At 39.3% G+C, this 25042-nt stretch overlaps 1 protein-coding gene and 2 long non-coding RNA genes across 3 annotated transcripts; 2 read left to right on the plus strand and 1 right to left on the minus strand.

Moving 5' to 3' along the window:
• The first annotated feature begins 864 nt into the window (after positions 1-864).
• On the plus strand, positions 865-7438 carry LOC119024279. The gene is made up of 2 exons (XR_005076440.1): positions 865-1632; positions 2325-7438. It is a non-coding gene; the product is annotated as an uncharacterized LOC119024279 (long non-coding RNA).
• A 2035-nt stretch (positions 7439-9473) lies between these two features.
• LOC119024280 lies at positions 9474-16746 on the plus strand. The gene is made up of 2 exons (XR_005076441.1): positions 9474-11252; positions 13181-16746. It is a non-coding gene; the product is annotated as an uncharacterized LOC119024280 (long non-coding RNA).
• hexa (hexosaminidase A (alpha polypeptide)) lies at positions 12713-24768 on the minus strand. The gene is made up of 14 exons (XM_037106883.1): positions 24405-24768; positions 23695-23799; positions 23513-23578; positions 23198-23244; positions 22989-23099; positions 22803-22904; positions 22431-22563; positions 21935-22115; positions 20644-20730; positions 20474-20546; positions 19958-20132; positions 17900-17990; positions 17689-17796; positions 12713-17546 (listed from the first exon to the last, which is right to left on the minus strand). Exons 1-14 carry the CDS (start codon positions 24673-24675, stop codon positions 17483-17485), a joined length of 1614 nt encoding a protein of 537 aa, XP_036962778.1. The 5' UTR covers positions 24676-24768; the 3' UTR covers positions 12713-17482.
• Between the last annotated feature and the right edge of the window lie 274 nt (positions 24769-25042).

Here is a 25042-nt window from a genome sequence, read left to right on the forward strand (position 1 = left end):
GTCTGGGTCACATCCACCATTAAATTTGACCCAGTTTTCTTCTTCTGCTCAAATCAGTGTCTGTGAAAATTAAGATGAGTTATGATCTGAGATATGATGTGATGAGCCTGTGCTGTGCGCCTGATGGGGACGTTTTGTTGTTACACCAGGAGAAGGACATAAAAAAGTACAGATAAAAAGATATAAAAATTAAGATAATAACAAAAGTGACAGTATGTGACGTGATAGTGATAGTCTGGTATTTGTTAAAAAATTAGGCGTGAATTAATATCTTGCTTTATTTATTGTCCAAAAAAAGAAAGTTTTCAGACTCAGACTGAATTATTTAGATCGCACACTGATTTGAGCAATCTAAGAACTCAAACATGTCCTGAAAGCGTTGTAGGATTTGCTCTCCTTCATGAAAAGCAGGGCCTTGAAGCCAGCCATCTCAGGGCTGTCCCTCCTCTGTCTCTACAAGTGAACACCACTTTATTACTTTTCACTGATTCTTCTCATTTACACCAATAAAATCGAGCTTGAGTCAATCAATGTCAGTAGCAGTGCAGTAGATGTAGGCCATTTACAAATGCATTAATTAGAAGTTTAAAAAAAAGTTATGCCCTTAAAATTAAATGTGTATTATGTCGTTTTGGGGGAATAATTAATTAATCAGAAGAGAAACATCATCTCTGACTGACTTTTTAAGCGAAAATAAACCGAATAAACAAACTCTCTGTTTTCATGACTGAACAAACAAACTGACCTTAAAAGGATAACACGTTGCTTTACTTTGTTTATATGTGGCGGACCCTGCCACCTCTAGCTTCAAACTGTGGTCTGGGGACATTATTTTCCTCTGAGAACAGCTTGTTTATTCAGTTATGGAAAGATTAATATTTCAGAGTTTGTATTATTACCTATACAATATTATAAATATTAATATTCGGAGTTGGAATTTCTTCTCCAAGACAACATAGTGCATCTTTAACAAATGACAACAACTAGCACACGAAAGCATGAAGAGTTTCTCTACATTAAGTGTATTTAATTTTCATATTTCACATGAATATTCAGTCCAAGGACATTATAGATGGTGATTTTGTGTTTGGATGGACACCACTCTTTATTATGAAGCCGCAGATACTTCGACACAGGAGACAAAGGATTAAATCTTAGTTCGAGTCTTTGATCTTTGACCTTATGTGCGTGCGTGCGAGTGCGCGCATGTGTGTGCGTGTTTGGTTCGGGAGTGCATCTGTGTGTTTAGTTCGAGACTTTGATCTTTGATTTCGATTCGGAACTCTTCACAGTAACCCTGGAAACGCAGCGGAGCAGTCACACTGCGGATCTGGCCGGACGGACAACAAGTTTACCATCTTTCTCCTCGTCGCTGAAGACTTTTCTCAACTTTATCTCTTCAGAGACACGCGGGGGAAACGTGCACCGCTTGTGAAAAACGGACGCAGATCCATTTTTTCGCGGACAGACAGCTGTTTTGTGACTGTCATGATGAGACCTCCGCCTCAGTGGACTGAAAGCAGTGACAGCAGGAGGACACAGCTGAACTTCAGATCTCTCTTCAGGACCAGGCGGGGCTGGAAAGTGGATCGTGAGGGTCCTGCTGTGAAATCCTGAAGAAGACGTCTTAAAGTAGGGATCGACGTGCTCAATACAAACTATACTGCTCAAAATTAGGGATTACATTACTGCAGTGATCTCTGCTGTCTCTTTTTCTCCCTCAAATCCAACACACACACACACACACACACACACACACACACACACACACACACACACACACACAGTACATTTCTCACGATCAGTTCCACTTTTTCTCTCTCACACTTAGACTCTAAATGTCGTACTTTAAGAACGACTCTGAGGAAGGTGTTGTGCTTTACTTGAGGATTTCCATTTTTAATCACTGAGAATTTTCTCTTCTGATTAATTCACCCTCCCCCAAAACGACATGGCGCACCTTTAACACATGACAACAACATAGAAGTGTGAGGAGTTTCTCTAAATTAAGTGTCTTTCAGTGCATTTAGCGACAATAAGTTTGATTTCCATATTTCACATGAATATTCAGCTCGACGACATTGTAGCTACCGAGTGTTTGAGTGGATGGACAACACTGTTTATTATGAAGCCGTAGATATTACTGCGACACACGAATCACAGGAAAGACTACATATCTGGGCCTTTTGTAATGATGTGACATTATGTGCGTGCGTGCGAGTGCGCGCGTGTGTGTGCGTGTTTGGTTCGGGAGTGCATCTGTGTGTGTCGGTGTGTTTAGTTCGAGACTTTGATCTTTGATTTCGATTCGGAACTCTTCACAGTAACCCTGGAAACGCAGCGGAGCAGTCACACTGCGGATCTGGCCGGACGAACAACAAGTTTACCATCTTTCTCCTCGTCGCTGAAGACTTTTCTCAACTTTATCTCTTCAGAGACACGCGGGGGAAACGTGCACCGCTTGTGAAAAACGGACGCAGATCCATTTTTCGCGGACAGACAGCTGTTTTGTGACTGTCATGATGAGACCTCCGCCTCAGTGGACTGAAAGCAGTGACAGCAGGAGGACACAGCTGAACTTCAGATCTCTCTTCAGGACCAGGCGGGGCTGGAAAGTGGATCGTGAGGGTCCTGCTGTGAAATCCTGAAGAAGACGTCTTAAAGTAGGGATCGACGTGCTCAATACAAATTATACTCCTCAAAATTAGGGATATGGGATCATATTTACATGTGTTCTGTCAAATTTAATGTGTGGCATTAATTTGGGGGATCAATATTTACAAAACAAACTAAAAAGTGTGTGAAACACTGAAATATCCCAATATCCCTAAATCATTTTGAGTAGTGTATGTTTTTCTACATTACTCCAGTGATCTCTGCTGTCGCTTTTTCTCTCTGTGTCACACACACACCCACACACACACACACACACAGTACATTTCTCCAGTTCACTCCCTCTCTTTCTCTCTGGAAATTAATTTGTTTTATCAGGCAGAAAGAAAGGAAAATTCATGTGCTATTTCTCTGGGGTCCTTCACTTTTAGTCTGCTGGAAACCCGTATATGACTCATACTAAACCCAGAAATGTTGTTTCCTATGAACTTTTATTATTAAAATGTCATCTATAGGTTTAGGAGATGAGATTAGGCTTGGTAGCTAAAAGTTGCTCGTTGGGTAATTAGCATAATGAGCTAATTAAGGGAAGACACAACAGGTGAAGCATAGGGAACAATTTTTAACTAATATATCATCATGAAACCTTCCCCTGTGATTACTAAGATTAAGACAATTAGTTTTTTGTATTATGAGTTTTCTGAAATTGTATGTTTAAATATGCAAATGAATCATTATCCAATTAAATATGTGCTAATTTTCATACATTTCCAGAACATAAATCTAAACACTGGATAAAGCAAGGTTCAAAATTCCTGTTTCATTCTGTAGACATGTAGACTTGTAGACTTGTAGCCTGATTTATGTAATGTCTAATTCCTAAAAACAGATCGAAAAGTGTTTTTTATGGCTGTTGACAGTATTTTCTGATTTATGGAGTGATAAAAAGAGAAATCCGAAATTCCCTCGGTAAAAACCTTTGGCTATAACATGTCACTAGGCCTATAGATTACATTTCAATTATAAAAGTTTATAGGAATCACGATTTCTGGGTCCAAGAAATTTCCAGTAGACTGTCATGTCATGTCATTGTCCGTAACCGCTTATCCCTTTCCATGGGGTTGCGGGGTGTTGCTGCTGGAGCCCATCCCAGCCTTGTCTCAGGGTGAGGGCAGGGTACTACCTGGACAAGTATTTCCAGTAGACTATTTTACCAAAGTTATATTGTAAAATGATGTGTTTACTTTTACTCAGATGTGACTTTCAGGCACGTCTTACAACACTGATGGGGAGGAAGTGTAACTTTGCACTTCTCTATTTATAACTTCAAATCTTACTTTTCTCCTTCTTTCTCTGTTCAGAGACCACTTGCTATGTTATTGTGTTGTTGTAAAATACTGTTTGCATGGCTTTAACAGTATTTTCTTCTGGTGTCATTCTCTTACAATTGCATTTTTATTTGGAATAGTTATAGCTCACCAGTTTATGGTTTAGTCACAAAACTAACTTGAATTTTGGTGAGTTTTTAGGGTTTTGTTGGAGAAAACCCTAAATATTCACCGAAAATCTTTTCATTGTTGTGTCTAAACCATAAGATGGAGGATTGTGTTGAAATAAGTTGCTCATTTCTGTTATATTGTCAACACAGTACTGATCATTCCTGTCTTCTTGTGAATATGCTTGTGAAGTTTAAAAGAGGGTTTCTATTATGCAGTTCAAAGGGTTGTGTCATGATACATAGTTTTTTTTTCAAAGCAAATTTCAACCATTGCCTGACTGATGTAGTTGGAAGCTGATCTTTGCTCAGTGGAGAGTGGTGTCAGAATCTGCCTTTTTTTTTTCTTTTCTGTAAATGTAATTTCTTCAATTTGTAATATCACGATGTCTGCAGGCCTTGGAAGAGGGTCCCTCTTGTTTGTTTCTTCCCAAGGCTTCCTCCAATTTTACTACACAAGTAGTTTTTCAGGAGGTTTAACCTTGCCACTCGAGGGGGATGTCGTGATACACGGTTTCTGGGGGTTATTTGTTCTAATTTTTGCATCTTTGACTGTCAAAACACCACTTCACCCTGGATGGAGGTCCCTCTTGGGCCCATTTTCCCAAAGCAGCTTTCAACCATTAACTCAGTGATGCAGTTGTTGAAAGTTAATTGTTTTAACTGGTAAATGATGTCATTTTGCAATTGTTTGAAAAGATCATTTTAATGTTATTGTGTAGGATTTTCATTGTAACGCGTACATTTGAACACATACCAAACCGATCATGTTTCTCTTATCGTCCGTTTTGGGTCACTTGTTGCGTTCGACTGTTGAGTTCTTGCGAAAATTTCATTTTTCATGGCAAAACACCGTAGCGCTCTAAAAGAGGACTGCCCTGTGTCTATTTTCCCGAAGCAGATTTCAACCATTGCCTGACTGATGTAGTTGGAAGCTGATCTTTGCTCAGTGGAGAGTGGTGTCAGAATCTGCTGTTACTTTTTTTTTTTTTTTTTCTGCAAATGTAATTTCTTCTATTTGTAATATCATGATGTCTGCAGGCCTTGGAAGAGGGTCCCTCTTGTGTGTTTCTTCCCAAGGATCCCTCCAATTTTACTACATGAGTAGTTTTTCAGGAGGTTTAACCTTGCCACTCGAGGGAGATGTCGTGATACATAGTTTCTGGAGGTTATTTGTTCTTATTTTTGCATCTGTGACTGTCAAGACACCACTTCACCCTGGATGGAGGTCCCTCTTGGGCCCATTTTCCCAAAGCAGCTTTCAACCATTACCTCAGTGATGCAGTTGTTGAAAGTTAATTGTTTTAACTGGTAAATAATGTCATTTTGCAATTGTTTGAAAAGATCATTTTAATGTTATTGTGTAGGATTTTCATTGTAACGCGTACATTTGAACACATACCAAACCGATCATGTTTCTCTTATCGTCCGTTTTGGGTTACTTGTTGTGTTCGACTGTTGAGTTCTTGCGAAAATATAATTTTTCATGGCAAAACACCGTAACGCTCTGAAAAAGGACTGCCCTGTGTCCATTTTCCAAAAGCAGATTTCAAGCATTGCCTGACTGATGTAGTTGGAAGCTGATCTTTGCTCAGTGGAGAGTGGTGTCAGAATCTGCCGTTACTTTGTTGTTTTTTTTTCTGCAAATGTAATTTCTTCTATTTGTAATATCACGATGTCTGCAGGCCTTGGAAGAGGGTCCCTCTTGTGTGTTTCTTCCCAAGGATCCCTCCAATTTTACTACAGGAGTAGTTTTTCAGGAGGTTTAACCTTGCCACTCGAGGGGGATGTCGTGATACATAGTTTCTGGAGGTTATTTGTTCTTATTTTTGCATCTGTGACTGTCAAGACACCACTTCACCCTGGATGGAGGTCCCTCTTGGGCCCATTTTCCCAAAGCAGCTTTCAACCATTACCTCAGTGATGCAGTTGTTGAAAGTTATTTGATTAAACTTGTAAATTATATCATTTTGAGATTATTTGCAAAGTTCCCATGAAGTTATTGTGTAGGTTTTCTCATTGGAACGCGTACATTTGAACACATACCAAATCGATCATATTTCTCTTACCGTCCGTTTTGGGTCACTTGTTGCGTTCGACTGTTGAGTTCTTGCGAAAATATAATTTTTCATGGCAAAACACCGTAGCGCTCTAAAAGAGGACTGCCCTGTGTCTATTTTCCCGAAGCAGATTTCAACCATTGCCTGACTGATGTAGTTGGAAGCTGATCTTTGCTCAGTGGAGAGTGGTGTCAGAATCTGCCGTTACTTTTTTTTTTTTTTTTCTGCAAATGTAATTTCTTCTATTTGTAATATCACGATGTCTGCAGGCCTTGGAAGAGGGTCCCTCTTGTTTGTTTCTTCCCAAGGATTCCTCCAATTTTACTACATGAGTAGTTTTTCAGGAGGTTTAACCTTGCCACTCGAGGGGGATGTCGTGATACACGGTTTCTGGGGATTGTTTGTTCTAATTTTTGCATCTTTGACTGTCAAGACACCACTTCACCCTGGATGGAGGTCCCTCTTGGGCCCATTTTCCCAAAGCAGCTTTCAACCATTAACTCAGTGATGCAGTTGTTGAAAGTTAATTGTTTTAACTGGTAAATGATGTCATTTTGCAATTGTTTGAAAAGATCATTTTAATGTTATTGTGTAGGATTTTCATTGTAACGCGTACATTTGAACACATACCAAACCGATCATGTTTCTCTTATCGTCCGTTTTGGGTCACTTGTTGCGTTCGACTGTTGAGTTCTTGCGAAAATTTCATTTTTCATGGCAAAACACCGTAGCGCTCTAAAAGAGGACTGCCCTGTGTCTATTTTCCCGAAGCAGATTTCAACCATTGCCTGACTGATGTAGTTGGAAGCTGATCTTTGCTCAGTGGAGAGTGGTGTCAGAATCTGCCGTTACTTTGTTTTTTTTTTTTTCTGCAAATGTAATTTCTTCTATTTGTAATATCACGATGTCTGCAGGCCTTGGAAGAGGGTCCCTCTTGTGTGTTTCTTCCCAAGGATCCCTCCAATTTTACTACATGAGTAGTTTTTCAGGAGGTTTAACCTTGCCACTCGAGGGGGATGTCGTGATACATAGTTTCTGGAGGTTATTTGTTCTTATTTTTGCATCTGTGACTGTCAAGACACCACTTCACCCTGGATGGAGGTCCCTCTTGGGCCCATTTTCCCAAAGCAGCTTTCAACCATTACCTCAGTGATGCAGTTGTTGAAAGTTATTTGATTAAACTTGTAAATTATATCATTTTGAGATTATTTGCAAAGTTCCCATGAAGTTATTGTGTAGGTTTTCTCATTGGAACGCGTACATTTGAACACATACCAAATCGATCATATTTCTCTTACCGTCCGTTTTGGGTCACTTGTTGCGTTCGACTGTTGAGTTCTTGCGAAAATATAATTTTTCATGGCAAAACACCGTAGCGCTCTAAAAGAGGACTGCCCTGTGTCTATTTTCCAAAAGCAGATTTCAAGCATTGCCTGACTGATGTAGTTGGAAGCTGATCTTTGCTCAGTGGAGAGTGGTGTCAGAATCTGCCGTTACTTTTTTTTTTTTTTTTCTGCAAATGTAATTTCTTCTATTTGTAATATCACGATGTCTGCAGGCCTTGGAAGAGGGTCCCTCTTGTGTGTTTCTTCCCAAGGATCCCTCCAATTTTACTACATGAGTAGTTTTTCAGGAGGTTTAACCTTGCCACTCGAGGGGGATGTCGTGATACACGGTTTCTGGGGATTGTTTGTTCTAATTTTTGCATCTTTGACTGTCAAGACACCACTTCACCCTGGATGGAGGTCCCTCTTGGGCCCATTTTCCCAAAGCAGCTTTCAACCATTACCTCAGTGATGCAGTTGTTGAAAGTTAATTGTTTTAACTGGTAAATAATGTCATTTTGCAATTGTTTGAAAAGATCATTTTAATGTTATTGTGTAGGATTTTTATTGTAACGCGTACATTTGAACACATACCAAACCGATCATGTTTCTCTTATCGTCCGTTTTGGGTTACTTGTTGCGTTCGACTGTTGAGTTCTTGCGAAAATTTCATTTTTCATGGCAAAACACCGTAACGCTCTGAAAAAGGACTGCCCTGTGTCCATTTTCCAAAAGCATGTTTCAAGCATTGCCTGACTGATGTAGTTGGAAGCTGATCTTTGTTCAGTGGAGAGTGGTGTCAGAATCTGGCTTTTTTTTTTTCTGCAAATGTAATTTCTTCTATTTGTAATATCACGATGTCTGCAGGCCTTGGAAGAGGGTCCCTCTTGTGTGTTTCTTCCCAAGGATCCCTCCAATTTTACTACAGGAGTAGTTTTTCAGGAGGTTTAACCTTGCCACTCGAGGGGGATGTCGTGATACATAGTTTCTGGAGGTTATTTGTTCTTATTTTTGCATCTGTGACTGTCAAGACACCACTTCACCCTGGATGGAGGTCCCTCTTGGGCCCATTTTCCCAAAGCAGCTTTCAACCATTACCTCAGTGATGCAGTTGTTGAAAGTCAATTGTTTTAACTGGTAAATGATGGCATTTAGCAATTGTTTGAAAAGATCATTTTAATGTTATTGTGTAGGTTTTCTCATTGGAACGCGTACATTTGAAAACATACAAAACCGATCATGTTTCTCTTACCGTCCGTTTTTGGTTACTTGTTGCGTTCGACTGTTGAGTTCTTGCGAAAATCAAATTTTTCATGGCAAAACACTGTAACGCTCTGAAAAAGGACTGCCCTGTGTGCATTTTCCAAAAGCAGATTTCAAGCATTGCCTGACTGATGTAGTTGGAAGCTGATCTTTGCTCAGTGGAGAGTGGTGTCAGAATCTGCCGTTACTTTGTTTTTTTTTTTTCTGCAAATGTAATTTCTTCTATTTGTAATATCACGATGTCTGCAGGCCTTGGAAGAGGGTCCCTCTTGTGTGTTTCTTCCCAAGGATCCCTCCAATTTTACTACAGGAGTAGTTTTTCAGGAGGTTTAACCTTGCCACTCGAGGGGGATGTCGTGATACATAGTTTCTGGAGGTTATTTGTTCTTATTTTTGCATCTGTGACTGTCAAGACACCACTTCACCCTGGATGGAGGTCCCTCTTGGGCCCATTTTCCCAAAGCAGCTTTCAACCATTACCTCAGTGATGCAGTTGTTGAAAATTATTTGATTAAACTTGTAAATTATATCATTTTGAGATTATTTGCAAAGTTCCCATGAAGTTATTGTGTAGGTTTTCTCATTGGAACGCGTACATTTGAACACATACCAAATCGATCATATTTCTCTTACCGTCCGTTTTGGGTCAATTGTTGCGTTCGACTGTTGAGTTCTTGCGAAAATATAATTTTTCATGGCAAAACACTGTAGCGCTCTGAAAAAGGACTGCCCTGTGTCCATTTTCCAAAAGCAGGTTTCAAGCATTGCCTGACTGATGTAGTTGGAAGCTGATCTTTGTTCAGTGGAGAGTGGTGTCAGAATCTGGCTTTTTTTTTTTCTTTTCTGCAAATGTAATTTCTTCTATTTGTAATATCACGATGTCTGCAGGCCTTGGAAGAGGGTCCCTCTTGTTTGTTTCTTCCCAAGGATTCCTCCAATTTTACTACATGAGTAGTTTTTCAGGAGGTTTAACCTTGCCACTCGAGGGGGATGTCGTGATACACTGTTTCTGGGGATTGTTTGTTCTAATTTTTGCATCTTTGACTGTCAAGACACCACTTCACCCTGGATGGAGGTCCCTCTTGGGCCCATTTTCCCAAAGCAGCTTTCAACCATTACCTCAGTGATGCAGTTGTTGAAAGTTAATTGTTTTAACTGGTAAATGATGTCATTTTGCAATTGTTTGAAAAGATCATTTTAATGTTATTGTGCAGGATTTTCATTGTAACGCGTACATTTGAACACATACCAAACCGATCATGTTTCTCTTATCGTCCGTTTTGGGTCACTTGTTGCGTTCGACTGTTGAGTTCTTGCGAAAATTTCATTTTTCATGGCAAAACACCGTAGCGCTCTAAAAGAGGACTGCCCTGTGTCTATTTTCCCGAAGCAGATTTCAACCATTGCCTGACTGATGTAGTTGGAAGCTGATCTTTGCTCAGTGGAGAGTGGTGTCAGAATCTGCCGTTACTTTTTTTTTTTTTTTTCTGCAAATGTAATTTCTTCAATTTGTAATATCACGATGTCTGCAGGCCTTGGAAGAGGGTCCCTCTTGTGTGTTTCTTCCCAAGGATCCCTCCAATTTTACTACATGAGTAGTTTTTCAGGAGGTTTAACCTTGCCACTCGAGGGGGATGTCGTGATACATAGTTTCTGGAGGTTATTTGTTCTTATTTTTGCATCTGTGACTGTCAAGACACCACTTCACCCTGGATGGAGGTCCATCTTGGGCCCACTTTCCCAAAGCAGCTTTCAACCATTACCTCAGTGATGCAGTTGTTGAAAGTTATTTGATTAAACTTGTAAATTATATCATTTTGAGATTATTTGCAAAGTTCCCATGAAGTTATTGTGTAGGTTTTCTCATTGGAATGCGTACATCGGAACACATACAAAACCGATCATGTTTCTCTTATCGTCCGTTTTGGGTTACTTGTTGCGTTCGAATGTTGAGTTCTTGCGAAAATCAAATTTTTCATGGCAAAACACCGTAACGCTCTGAAAAAGGACTGCCCTGTGTCCATTTTCCAAAAGCAGCTTTCAAGCATTGCCTGACTGATGTAGTTGGAAGCTGATCTTTGTTCAGTGGAGAGTGGTGTCAGAATCTGGCTTTTTTTTTTCTTTTCTGCAAATGTAATTTCTTCAATTTGTAATATCACGATGTCTGCAGGCCTTGGAAGAGGGTCCCTCTTGTTTGTTTCTTCCCAAGGATTCCTCCAATTTTACTACATGAGTAGTTTTTCAGGAGGTTTAACCTTGCCACTCGAGGGGGATGTCGTGATACACGGTTTCTGGGGATTGTTTGTTCTAATTTTTGCATCTTTGACTGTCAAGACACCACTTCACCCTGGATGGAGGTCCCTCTTGGGCCCATTTTCCCAAAGCAGCTTTCAACCATTACCTCAGTGATGCAGTTGTTGAAAGTTAATTGTTTTAACTGGTAAATGATGTCATTTTGCAATTGTTTGAAAAGATCATTTTAATGTTATTGTGTAGGTTTTCTCATTGGAACGCGTACATTTGAACACATACCAAATCGATCATATTTCTCTTACCGTCCGTTTTGGGTCACTTCTTGCGTTCGACTGTTGAGTTTTTGCGAAAATATAATTTTTCATGGCAAAACACCGTAGCGCTCTAAAAGAGGACTGCCCTGTGTCTATTTTCCCGAAGCAGATTTCAACCATTGCCTGACTGATGTAGTTGGAAGCTGATCTTTGCTCAGTGGAGAGTGGTGTCAGAATCTGCCGTTACTTTTTTTTTTTTTTTTTTCTGCAAATGTAATTTCTTCTATTTGTAATATCACGATGTCTGCAGGCCTTGGAAGAGGGTCCCTCTTGTGTGTTTCTTCCCAAGGATCCCTCCAATTTTACTACATGAGAAGTTTTTCAGGAGGTTTAACCTTGCCACTCGAGGGGGATGTCGTGATACATAGTTTCTGGGGGTTATTTGTTCTAATTTTTGCATCTGTGACTGTCAAGACACCACTTCACCCTGGATGGAGGTCCCTCTTGGGCCCATTTTCCCAAAGCAGCTTTCAACCATTACCTCAGTGATGCAGTTGTTGAAAGTCAATTGTTTTACCTGGTAAATGATGTCATTTTGCAATTGTTTGAAAAGATCATTTTAATGTTATTGTGTAGGTTTTCTCATTGGAACGCGTACATTTGAACACATACAAAACCGATCATGTTTCTCTTATCGTCCGTTTTGGGTTACTTGTTGCGTTCGACTGTTGAGTTCTTGCGAAAATCAAATTTTTCATGGCAAAACACCGTAACGCTCTGAAAAAGGACTGCCCTGTGTCCATTTTCCAAAAGCAGGTTTCAAGCATTGCCTGACTGATGTAGTTGGAAGCTGATCTTTGTTCAGTGGAGAGTGGTGTCAGAATCTGGCTTTTTTTTTTTCTTTTCTGCAAATGTAATTTCTTCAATTTGTAATATCACGATGTCTGCAGGCCTTGGAAGAGGGTCCCTCTTGTTTGTTTCTTCCCAAGGATTCCTCCAATTTTACTACATGAGTAGTTTTTCAGGAGGTTTAACCTTGCCACTCGAGGGGGATGTCGTGATACACGGTTTCTGGGGATTGTTTGTTCTAATTTTTGCATCTTTGACTGTCAAGACACCACTTCACCCTGGACGGAGGTCCCTCTTGGGCCCATTTTCCCAAAGCAGCTTTCAACCATTAACTCAGTGATGCAGTTGTTGAAAGTTAATTGTTTTAACTGGTAAATGATGTCATTTTGCAATTGTTTGAAAAGATCATTTTAATGTTATTGTGTAGGATTTTCATTGTAACGCGTACATTTGAACACATACCAAACCGATCATGTTTCTCTTATCGTCCGTTTTGGGTCACTTGTTGCGTTCGACTGTTGAGTTCTTGCGAAAATTTCATTTTTCATGGCAAAACACCGTAGCGCTCTAAAAGAGGACTGCCCTGTGTCTATTTTCCCGAAGCAGATTTCAACCATTGCCTGACTGATGTAGTTGGAAGCTGATCTTTGCTCAGTGGAGAGTGGTGTCAGAATCTGCCGTTACTTTTTTTTTTTTTTCTGCAAATGTAATTTCTTCTATTTGTAATATCACGATGTCTGCAGGCCTTGGAAGAGGGTCCCTCTTGTGTGTTTCTTCCCAAGGATCCCTCCAATTTTACTACATGAGTAGTTTTTCAGGAGGTTTAACCTTGCCACTCGAGGGGGATGTCGTGATACATAGTTTCTGGAGGTTGTTTGTTCTAATTTTTGCATCTTTGACTGCCAAGACACCACTTCACCCTGGATGGAGGTCCCTCTTGGGCCCATTTTCCCAAAGCAGCTTTCAACCATTACCTCAGTGATGCAGTTGTTGAAAGTTATTTGATTGAACTTGTAAATTATATCATTTTGCAATTATTTGCAAAGTTCCCATGAAGTTATTATGTAGGTTTTCTCATTGGAACGCGTACATTTGAACACATACCAAATCGATCATATTTCTCTTACCGTCCGTTTTGGGTCACTTGTTGCGTTCGACTGTTGAGTTCTTGCGAAAATATAATTTTTCATGGCAAAACACTGTAGCGCTCATAAAGAGGACTGCCCTGTGTCTATTTTCCCGAAGCAGATTTCAACCATTGCCTGACTGATGTAGTTGGAAGCTGATCTTTGCTCTGTGGAGAGTGGTGTCAGAATCTGCCGTTACTTTTTTTTTTTGTTTTTCAGCAAATGTAATTTCTTCAATTTGTAATATCACGATGTCTGCAGGCCTTGGAAGAGGGTCCGTCTTGTGTGTTTCTTCCCAAGGATCCCTCCAATTTTACTACATGAGTAGTTTTTCAGGAGGTTTAACCTTGCCACTCGAGGGGGATGTCGTGATACATAGTTTCTGGAGGTTATTTGTTCTAATTTTTGCATCTGTGACTGTCAAGACACCACTTCACCCTGGATGGAGGTCCCTCTTGGGCCCATTTTCCCAAAGCAGCTTTCAACCATTACCTCAGTGATGCAGTTGTTGAAAGTTATTTGATTAAACTTGTAAATTATATCATTTTGCAATTATTTGAAAAGTTCCTATAACGTTATTGTGTAGGTTTTCTCATTGGAACACGTACATTTGAACACATACCAAATCGATCATGTTCCTCTTACCGTCCATTTCGGGTCACTTGTTGCGTTCGACTGTTAAGTTCTTGTGAAAATCAAATTTTTGATGGCAAAACACCATAGCGCTCTGAAAGAGGACTGCCCTGTGTCCATTTTCCCGAAGCAGATTTCAAGCATTGCCTGACTGATGTAGTTGGAAGCTGATCTTTGCTCAGTGGAGAGTGGTGTCAGAATCTGCCGTTCCTTTTTTCTTTTTTTTTTTTTCTTTCTGCAAATGTAATTTCTTCTATTTGTAATATCACGATGTCTGCAGGCCTTGGAAGAGGGTCCCTCTTGTGTGTTTCTTCCCAAGGATCCCTCCAATTTTACTACATGAGTAGTTTTTCAGGAGGTTTAACCTTGCCACTCGAGGGGGATGTCATGATACATAGTTTCTGGAGGTTGTTTGTTCTAATTTTTGCATCTGTGACTGTTAAGACACCACTTCACCCTGGATGGAGGTCCCTCTTGGGCTCATTTTCCCAAAGCAGCTTTCAACCATTACCTCAGTGATGCAGTTGTTGAAAGTTATTTGATTAAACTTGTAAATGGTATCATTTTGCAATTGTTTGCAAAGTTCCTATAATGTTATTGTGTAGGTTTTCTCATTGGAACGCGTACATTTGAACACATACCAAATCGATCATAATTCTCTTACCGTCCGTTTTGGGCCACTTGTTGCGTTCGACTGTTGAGTTCTTGCGAAACTCCAATTTTTCATGGCAAAACACCGTAACGCTCTGAAAGAGGACTGCCCTGTGTCCATTTTCCCAAAGCAGATTTCAACCATTGCCTGACTGATGTAGTTGGAAGCTGATCTTTGCTCAGTGGAGAGTGGTGTCAGAATCTGCCGTTACTTTTTTTTTTTTTTTTTCTGCAAATGTAATTTCTTCAATTTGTAACATCACGATGTCTGCAGGCCTTGGAAGAGGGTCCCTCTTGTGTGTTTCTTCCCAAGGATCCCTCCAATTTTACTACATGAGTAGTTTTTCAGGAGGATTAACCATGTCCACTTGAGGGGATGTCATGATTTCTTTTTTTTTTTTTTAGTGTCATGCTTTTTGTATTTGTGAATGTCAAGACACCACTTCACCCTGGAAGCAGGTCCCTCTTGGGCCCTTTTTCTCAAAGCAGCTTTCAACTATTGCCTCAGTGATGCAATTGTTGTAAGTTGATTGTTGCAAACTACACTGAGATCTGCAAGATTTGGAGGACGGTCTTGCTTTTGTCCTGTCCAAGCCTTCCTCAAACTTGCCTTAACTAATGGGGTTTCAGGAGATTTTACCTTGCCCACTCATGGGGCTGTCGTAAGACAGTGTTCTATTTTTTTTATTGTGTTTTTCTCTATTCCAGGTCTTCTGACTCCATAGTTTTTTCTTTTCTGTTATCTGCTCTTGTGTGAATGGTAACTGTCCCGTGGAGTGTGAAAGTATAGTCTTTTTTCTATCCAGGTATACTCAGGAGGCTTTATGGCTGCGCTCCTGTGATATCCAGGGGCATCCAGAGGTTTCTGTGTCACTTCTTTATTTTTCTGACAGTCTCTCCACTACAAAAGCCCTCAAAGGCCATGCATTCATACATTTTATTTTCTCCATTTTCCCAAAATAACAGGATATTTTTTCTCAAGATCTCGAGAGAACAAAACTTTGTTTTCCCGAGATAACAATATAATTAATTTGAGATCTTGAGAAAACAAAACGATGGTGTAATATATTAAATCATTGCAGGAAACATCATTCAGTGTAGCAATGTCAATGTCAGGGGCATGAGCATATCACATATCTTCTTAATCAAGGCCTAACACATGCTGAAATAGCATTATGCCTTCCTATTACAGATAATATACACATTAGTGTGCATAACCTAAAAATACGGTTAGCACGTCTTCAGCTAGATCGGCGGCACAATCTAAATGAGCCTGATGTCGTCATTAACTACACAGCTGACCAGCTACGAGGTCCCGAGGACCTGGCTAACCGTCTTTTTAGATTACGCACACTAATTTGTCTATTATCTATAAACCCATTGGGCTGCATGCCATGCCACTTGTGTGTGATGGAAATCACACATCATATCATATCACAGTCATTATCTCGAGAGCTTGAATTAATTATATTGTTATCTCAGGGAAAAAAAGTTTCGTTATCTTGAGATCTTGAGAAAATTATCCCGTTAACTTGGGAAAACAGCAGTTGTAATTTCAAGATAACAACTCTAAAATCTAAAAAAAACTAAAGAAATTAACTCGTTATCATGGGAAAACAGAGGTTAATAAAATGTATGAATGCATATCCCTTTAGGGCTTCCATACTTTACACTTACTATAACAATGTCATTAATTTTATTATTATTATGGTGCTATTTTGCAAGTTCTCAACCTGTCGAGTGTAAATGTTCAGGGTATAGGTTATGTCAAATCTCAAATCAAGACTTTTTGTTTTTTGCATTATGTTATCTGTGATTAATTGCAAATCCTAACACCTCTTCTCTTGTCTTTGTATGAATGGTGTCTTGAGTTTTGGCTTGAGCGTGAATGTGTTGACTATCTTCTTTCCAGGTCTACAAAGGAGGTTGTGTGGTCGAGCTCTTGTGTAAACTGGAAATCATTATAATCTCTATTATTATTTTTCCATTGCAATTCGACCACTGCAGTAGAAGTTTGTACATGGAGTGTGGCATATACATTGAGAGCTAATCCCTCCATCCTCATGTTGAGGTTTCTCCCAGTTTTTTTCCCGTTAAAGGGTTTTTTGTGGTCTTCCTCATTTGAACCAAATTTAAGAGGATGGGTGTGGCACATGATGATAAACTAACAGAGCTCTCCGAAACATATTTTGTACATATTTCAATAAAATTAAATTGAATTGAGTTGCTGTGTTCAGTGTATGTGTTTTGGGTTCCTCCATAAAGAAATGAACAACCTGGAAAAGTTAAAATGCCAATCTGTGTGAAAAAGGATCAGCATCGTAATCCACTGTTAATCCAGCCATTTTGGTCACAGTATGTGTTGATACAACATGTAAAGTTGTATTACAGAAACAGCTGTTAAGAGAGAAAACACATAAACAATGTCTGCACGCCAACATTATTTTATTACATTTCAATGCAATAAAACAAAACACAAAGTTTTTTTTTTTACAAACTAAAACACACTGGTATTGTAAATATTTAAGTGAAAAACCTATATGCTATATTTTGCAGACATTTTGCATCAAATACAATTCAAATTGGATTGCAGTGGCGCACTTTGGTATTTAAGAAGGTCTTTGTGAACGTTACTGTGACTGCTCAATATGCAAAGTCTAAAATAAAAATGTGTTTACTCAAGTACCTGGGTAAAAGACTGGTGATGAGGTAACTCCGTGAGAAAACCTTTCAGTGTACATATAATAACTGACCTAAAATCTCCAATTCATTACTTGAAACTGAAAACAAAATCTTTATTAAAGATTTTACACAAATTTTAATAAATAAAAATAAAATAAATAAATAAATAAAAAGATTTTTACTTTCCAGAATCAGCTAAGAAACAAAATACTGTCTGAACTTTATTAGTTCAAACATTCTCCAGAAAAATCTTGCAATATTAATCCATCCAGCAGCTTCAAATACCTTGGTACTCATGTTTGCAGTGTCCAACATACAGAGGCTCTGCTTGGATGCCACGTCTTGAAGAGAAATGGAAGCAGAAAACATCAGCATGTAATACACCAGACAGTGAGCGCAGTGAAAGCACTGAGCATCTTATCTCTTTGCTTGTATCATCAACTTAAGTTCTTTAAAGGTCTTGAATAGAAAAGATTAAAGTACCTCAGGAGCTTGCAGCGAAAGTCTTGCAAACGAGGAAATGCTTTGTCCACACTGGAGGTCTGCTTCTCATCACTCCACAGTCTCTCTGCTACAGCACTTGCCCTTGGCCTGTGATTTTGGGTGCAACCAGTTATTATTTTAAATGATTTCATGCAACTGTTGTTGCACTTACTATATTAGGTTGTGTAGTTTGGTTATTTCAGACTCATACCAAAGGCGTGGAGTGAGATTGGTGGCATCAACATATTCTCCCCACATGCAGACCTCACCCCCTATCACCAGCTTTTTCTGCTCCTCACTGCCTGTAGTAAAAAAAGGTTTAATCACACAATGGGTTGTTAGGCTGTTACTGAGTTTATTACCAAACAAAAAATCCTGACTTCAAATTTTTTCACACCACTTCAAGTCAGAACTCAGCACATGTTAAAATGACCTCCCTTAATAAATTAGGCAGCTCCCATCACCAGACAAGTATTGCTGGGGAAGAAATATGATTATTCAAGGACAGTATGTCTCCAAACAATAGGAGGTCGTAAGTGTCTTGTACAGATGATAAAGTCTGGATACTGATAATGATGATTGCTCTACAAACAATCTTCTCATAGTCTCTGCAATCTAGATACTCAAAGCTACTCTAGATATGTCTACAGAACAAATGTCTGACAAACCAAGCCAAGGCTAAGCTAACTTTCTGCAAAAACCTCGTAAGGAGGCCTTCGACATATCTATGTTAGCAGACTTAGTGTCTCTGACCTGCTTTACCTCTTAGTCTTCTGGCTAGAGGTAAGAGATTCTGCATCACCCCCTTGCTAAGTCATTAAACAGATAACCATGTATGGAAGCACTGCCTCCTGAAGCTGTAAGATATAATTTGGACACTTGAGAAGGTTCATTAGGATCTTGTTTTAGAAACTATCTTAACGTAAACCACAGGTGTCTCTGAGGCTTCTTCATCTCTCCTGAACGGTCAAGTGAGCTGAAATTCCACAACAAATATCATCACCAGCACAATCCTAAGCCAATTTATAATATTATGTGATTTCACTTGGTCATGCACACACCAGAAAAGTTCCGTGGCTGCACAGTGTAGAAGTTGCACCAGTCCTGGCCATATAAAATGTGGTTGATGTACCACGGAGCAGCCAGCAGGACCCTCATGCCAGCTTTTGTGATCCTGCTGAGCTCTGCCTTATATTAAACTGGGACGCCCCATCCAGATGTGCAGCACTGTGTTCTTAGAAATCTGAGCAGGGTGACAAACATCATGCTGTCTTGTTCCTCTGTGCTATATTGCTACTGAGTCGGTATTTTTGAATTGACTAATTTGTTTACATTCTGTGTTTTATATCTGAGAATAGACCCATGTCAAATATCCTTAATGAGCTCTCATAGCAACGGCAAGCTCTTACTGAGAGACACAGTTTATAGAATTTGTACCTGTCTTCCGAAACAAAGTATCTAAACAAAAACTGGTTCTTACTCAGCAAAGACACAATCTTCGCTAAAAATGAGTTGTTAATAAACTAAAGGCCTTGTCCTTTCTTATAAATGTGATCATCTTGGAGCTTGCTGTGCACAGTTCATAATGGAACTAACTAAGGAGAGTACAAGGGGAACTGAATTGTATAAATCTAAAGCAATATTTTCTACAGAAACAAACGCTTTTAAAACCAATTTATTTCTATATAGTGACCAACGTCAGAATAGCGTGCAATTGTGCCACAAAACCTAATTCTGAAATAGTCTGGAGCGACGGGAGTCTTGATCACTCTGTCATAGAAGCAATAATGCAAGATACTTTCATTCGTTAGTTCCTGGCTTGTCTGATGGCAGTGAAACACTTAAAAAGACCTGCGGGTTAGGCCAGGACCATGTGTGACTGAACAGGCAGCAAAAATGGCTTCATAATAAGGCTTCTGGAAACAAAACAACTACAGTATACTGTTGTACATAGTAATTCTAAGTTGAGTACTATTTGAAAAGTATTCACACCTAAAAAATTGATATGTGATTCTGTATACAATCCATATACAAAAGGGAATTGGGACACAGAGTGTTTCAGTAAAATTGATGCATGGATCACCTCATGACTGCGACCTAGCACCATGGCTACAAGTAAAACATACTGTTTCCTAAATGGAAAAAAGCACTGGCCACATGTATCCTATATTTTACAGGATGTTGAGTTTTATCTCTAAAAAATGTTATAAGAGACAAAACCACCGCAGACAGCACCACCTCAACCACTCACAACACACAGGTTTCTGACCCTTGAATGCAAGGGGCCACACAGTGTAGTAGCGTGCCCAGTTGTGTGTAGGTCCTGGCTGGTCCAGATACCATGGAGAGGCCAAAATCACCCTGAGCCCTGCTTTGACCACCCTGCGCACTTCACACAGGTAACAGCCCGCTCTCCATACCTCCACCACTGACAGAGAGGTACGCTGCAACACAAACGCTTGAGACGATCAGACTAAGATGAACTGGTTGTGTAATGTGTTGGCATGTCTTTATCAGACAAACAAGCGGTTAAAAATGAGATTAAAATGATTTGTATTGTCCGAACAAACACATTTGAACATATAAGGTAAAGTATGTTGATGACTGCTTTTTTTCTCTGTGTCTGCATATAGCAAAGTAATAGTTAAAGTTCTGGTTCAGACTTAACACATAGTGACGTGGCAAAGAAATAAAAATGCCAAATCAAAAATATTGGTATTTGTCACTATGTAAATTACTGCAAAACTGCAAATCCCAGCGGTGTGATCTGTTAGGGTGTACTCACTCGTTCATGATAGTCAAACACATCCTGCCACACAATAGAGGTTTTGTTGAGAGCTGAAGTGATGTTCACAATGCTGGACATAGAGACAAACATGACATCTGTAACATTAATGTGTTGGTTGGTGTGTTTCCTTGAGTTTTCCACATTGCATTTTCCCCTTTACAACCTACTTTTCTATGTAGAATGCCTCCAGCTTGGTGAAGTCTCCTCCAAATCCCATCTTCTGCATAAATGCTCGGACATCAGGGTTGGATCGCCTAAGGAAACGAGCAGTGGGACTCATTTATGTTAATGAAATTATGCTGATTTTAAAGCACATGTTGTTGTTTTTTCTTTTTTATGTTTTTTAAGTACATGTACCTAAATGAACTATCTGAGACAAGATATAAATGTGTTTGTTTTCTTAAAAATTGTGTGTGTGTGTGTGTGTGTGTGTGTGTGTTTAAAACAAATTGATACTCAAATCAAATCTCAACTCCATCTATTAGGAAGGAGCACAGACAAGCAGTTTTCAGCAAACTGAGCTCTGCAATGAACAGTATATTATTTCTGTCACAAGGGGGCTCTCAAGTGAAACAAAACAGATTACAGAAGTGGCAGGGATCATGGGAGTTGCAGTCTTTGAAATTCTATCTACATGACTGAGGCAGAAATGCTCTTGAACAGAGTTGTTATTGTGATTCACTGAAGTCATGTTTCACCATATTCACTGACTTTTTCCCTAACCCTGGTTATAGCAACCAAATGTAATGCATCTTTACCTTGAGTAAAATAATGGATTTCACTTAATTTTAACTTCATTGGAAACATCTGGCATAATATAAGTCCACAACTCAAAAAACATTTCAACATTTAAATGCAGAATTGTTACATACTATATCTTTAATACATTTTAGTGCTCTAATGACAGCTTCTTATTTTAACCTAAAATTAAGTGCTACATTTTTTTTTTAAGAATACATTTATTAAGTGCCATATTTTATGATACTATTGATGTTTTATCAGTTTAGTTGAGTTTGTGTCTTTAAGTACACTGTTTCTTAAGTAAAAATTGGGTTGGTTCTTTATGAGTGTACAAACTTTAATTTTGTTGTGTATTTTATCACACACAGATCATAATGATTTTTTTAATAACCTGCATGTTTTCATCATAAAATCATACTCATGGCAAGCCATTTTATCTTAGTAAGATAAATTCATGTATGGAATTTACTCTAAAAATATTGGTCATGATCCAGCTAATTGTCTACAAACCTGTACATTTGGAGACCACTTTCTGCTATGACAACAGATTAGTCCAGATTAATTAAGACCAGCTTTGAAGAACCAAAAACAGACTGATGTCAAATTGTCTACATTGTAATCTTGATAATTAAGTTATCCTCTTACAAAGAGCAGGGCCCAGATTGAAATCATTAACAGTCAGCAGGCATTTACATGATGAGTCACATTTCAGCTTACCAGCAGTGAAAGTCGACCTCATCCCCTCCTAAGTGGACATAGGAATCAGGAAACACTGAAGACACTTCTTTAAATAGTCTCGCCATGAACCGGTACGTGGAGGGTAACGCTGGATTAACAGGGCCAAACGTACCTGAAGGGGTGCCCCCTCTGTAGCAGGGAGTTAACAGGTCAGGCTGTCCTGGGGATACATGGTAGTCAATCAGATTGATTAATTGGATTTCAGTATTGTATTTAACTACATGTCTTGCATTGTCTGGTGGGTAACTGTGCCTGATGTAGCCAAGAGTCCTCCAGATAAGAAGTGAGTCAAACACAAGATTCAGTACATTTCCATTTATAGTTCTGGCTTGCAGGTTTTGCAGACAGAATTCCTGTCAAACCAAACTGGGCAGAATGCCAAATGCATCATATGTTGAAGATCAAGGAGCTGACACCATTTGGATTAAACTGTTATTTTTGATTAAAAGTGTCTCATTTGGTGATTGAATTTTACCTTTTCCCCAAGATTTGGTGTGCCCGGGTGAATCAAACTCAGGAAGGACCCTTATTCCCCACAGCCTGGCATATGAGATCACCCTTCTCACGTCTGACTGTGTGTAGATGTGAGTCATCGGGTGGAAAGCCCCCTGAATCAGAGCCAGAATCCTTTGTTCAGGGTGGATGCAACTTTTTCAGCATTTTCCTTCCTCTTGAGTCTACATGTAGCTGGCCTAGTCAAAAAACTACGATAAAATAAAACAAACTCTCCCGAATTGCAGATAAAAATATTCACATGACAAATTACAGTGAATTTGAAGGGTCACGATAGCTCTTAACTTGAGGTACGGTACTTAACACAACAGCCCCCTTTATTCTCCACACATACCTTACTGGAAAGGTCTGGAAATGTGCTGCTCTGGTAAGGGAAGGAGGGGTCATCAACAATGTGCCAATGAAACACATTGAACTTACTGTAGGCCATTGCATCCTAACAAGAAAGATACACATTAATTCTACTGATGACATGTGTGAGCAGAAGGCTGATGTTCATGCTATGTTAGCAGATCATTACCAGAGTTTTTAAAATGGCCTGCACGGGTAAGAAGTGGCGTGAGCTGTCCAACAATATCCCCCTGAACTGAAACCGGGGGAAGTCGTCAATTTCTGTCTTGTTCACAAAATACTAAAAGGAGAAACAACAACAACAAAAAACATAACATGATGATAGTGTGTATTTAAGAAGTATTGTGTTTTTTTGAGTTTTAGAAAAATCTGACTTACTGAGCCAAAATCATCTTGATACACCAGCTGACTGAACGTTTCCAGACCTGTGCTTAATCAGAAGATAAGACAAGATAGACCTTTATTAATCCCAAGATTGCAACAATATTCAGAGTATAATATGAAAACAGTAACAATTGGTGGGTTTGACAGGTCAGAGTTACACACTGGGCCCAGTTTAAGACAGTAAAGAATTTAATATTAGTGACATATAGAACATTTTAAGAAAATGGAACCTAGCCTTGTCATGGCTAACAGTACACAGGTTCTACTTTCTTTATGCATATTCTTCAAAAGCGTATTGGCTGTAATCACCTCTTACAGCTCCCCAAACGGTTTCCGCATTAAGAGTTGCTTTTCCCGCAGAGACACTCAGATTGTCTGGAACACAAAAAAGGAACAAGATAGATAGTCCATCAAACCCTATCTGCTGGGCTGCCATTGTGGCCATTATGCGTGGTGCTGTGGCTCAGATACATGTGTTGATTAATACTTACATCTCTCAGAAGAGTCCTCATTTGGGTAACCCTCACAATCGCCATGGTCGACGCTGGTCTCCACAATAAACAGTTTACGCTTACTGAATCCCAGAACACCATCCGCTGTGGGTGAAATTATTACAGTCACTAGTTGCTGAGTTGCACTTCTCTTGTGACCATCTTATGGCTGAATTGCCTTAATTCTCTATCCTATGGTATTCCTTATAAACACAGCCATGATGCTGTGCTACTCTGTGGTCCATTGTCATTGTGGTTTTAGTGTAGATAGGCCTACGCTACCTGGGTGATGAACTGCTGTCTGTACAAAGCCCATTGATTTACTTTGAAAGCCAACGTGACAAACAGAACATTCACAACAAAACAGTGAGCCCTTTGCTCTATATTTGTATCCATTCATAAACCAGTCTTCCATGTGCCATTCACTGGCCATAAGGCACTTTTTACACATTTGTTAGGCCATTACACAGTATTGAAGACAGACAGGTTCTGTAATGGTTATATACAAAAAGCAAATTCTGAGCCTATATAAATTATGATACAGTCTGTTACAAATTACAATGTTAAAGTATCACAGTACCTTTGTGACAAGCCTAATAACATTCATTGTTGTCATGACTGGACCTTGTATCTCCAGCAAAGTCCACATTCTTACTTTCATCTTATCATAGTACACCACACTCTTAATTCCACTTTACTTTATCACCTACCAGACTTGTGGTTTGGAAAAATAAGTGAAAAGTATCTCTTAAAAGCAGTATCCAGAACAGAGCAGCCCTGCTGTGCAGCTGATTGTCTTCCGTAAACAAAGTAGAAATCCTGTGAGTTCACTGGGTATCGCTCCGATGAGGAGGTGAAAGCCTGTGGTAATGGCCATACTCCCTCCACTGTGTGTGGGCCAAACTGGACGATGATTAGTAATAACAAATACAGATTTGAACGAATGTATCGTCCACAGGTAATCATAAACATGACGTCCATAACACTGGATCCGATGGCACAGCACTGTCAGACCGTGTCAGTCAGGTGCCTCTGGGCATTTAGTCATGTGACCGAGGCGACAAGGTGTGGGTGTGTTTTTTTCTCTTCTATACATTACGTTATTACGTTACGTATGTATGTGTGTGTATATATATATATATATATATATATATATATATATATATATATACATACATACACACACACACACACATTTAAGAGACATATTCTGTGGGGTTATAAAGAACTTTTGTGTTATTCGTAGTTTTGCACTTACATAAATATGTAAAACCGTGTAAGAAAGGTAAGAAAAGTAAGAATCGCTTGGATCCGGATAGCGACTGAAATTGGTCTTATAAAAAAGGTT

Source organism: Acanthopagrus latus, chromosome 8 (genome assembly GCF_904848185.1).
Source record: "Acanthopagrus latus isolate v.2019 chromosome 8, fAcaLat1.1, whole genome shotgun sequence".
In the NCBI taxonomy this organism is placed as follows: Eukaryota; Metazoa; Chordata; class Actinopteri; order Spariformes; family Sparidae; genus Acanthopagrus; species Acanthopagrus latus.

Bases quoted from the DNA above. Each gene is read 5' to 3' on its own strand.
- hexa (XM_037106883.1), bottom strand. From the start codon at position 24,675: ATGGACGTCATGTTTATGATTACCTGTGGACGATACATTCGTTCAAAT. The intron at 20,731-21,934 runs GTAAGCTGAAAT...TCGTTTCCTTAG, and splicing joins GAGGTCGACTTTCACTGCTG to GCGATCCAACCCTGATGTCC. The intron at 17,547-17,688 runs GTACTTTAATCT...TTTCTCTTCAAG, and splicing joins TTTCGCTGCAAGCTCCTGAG to ACGTGGCATCCAAGCAGAGC.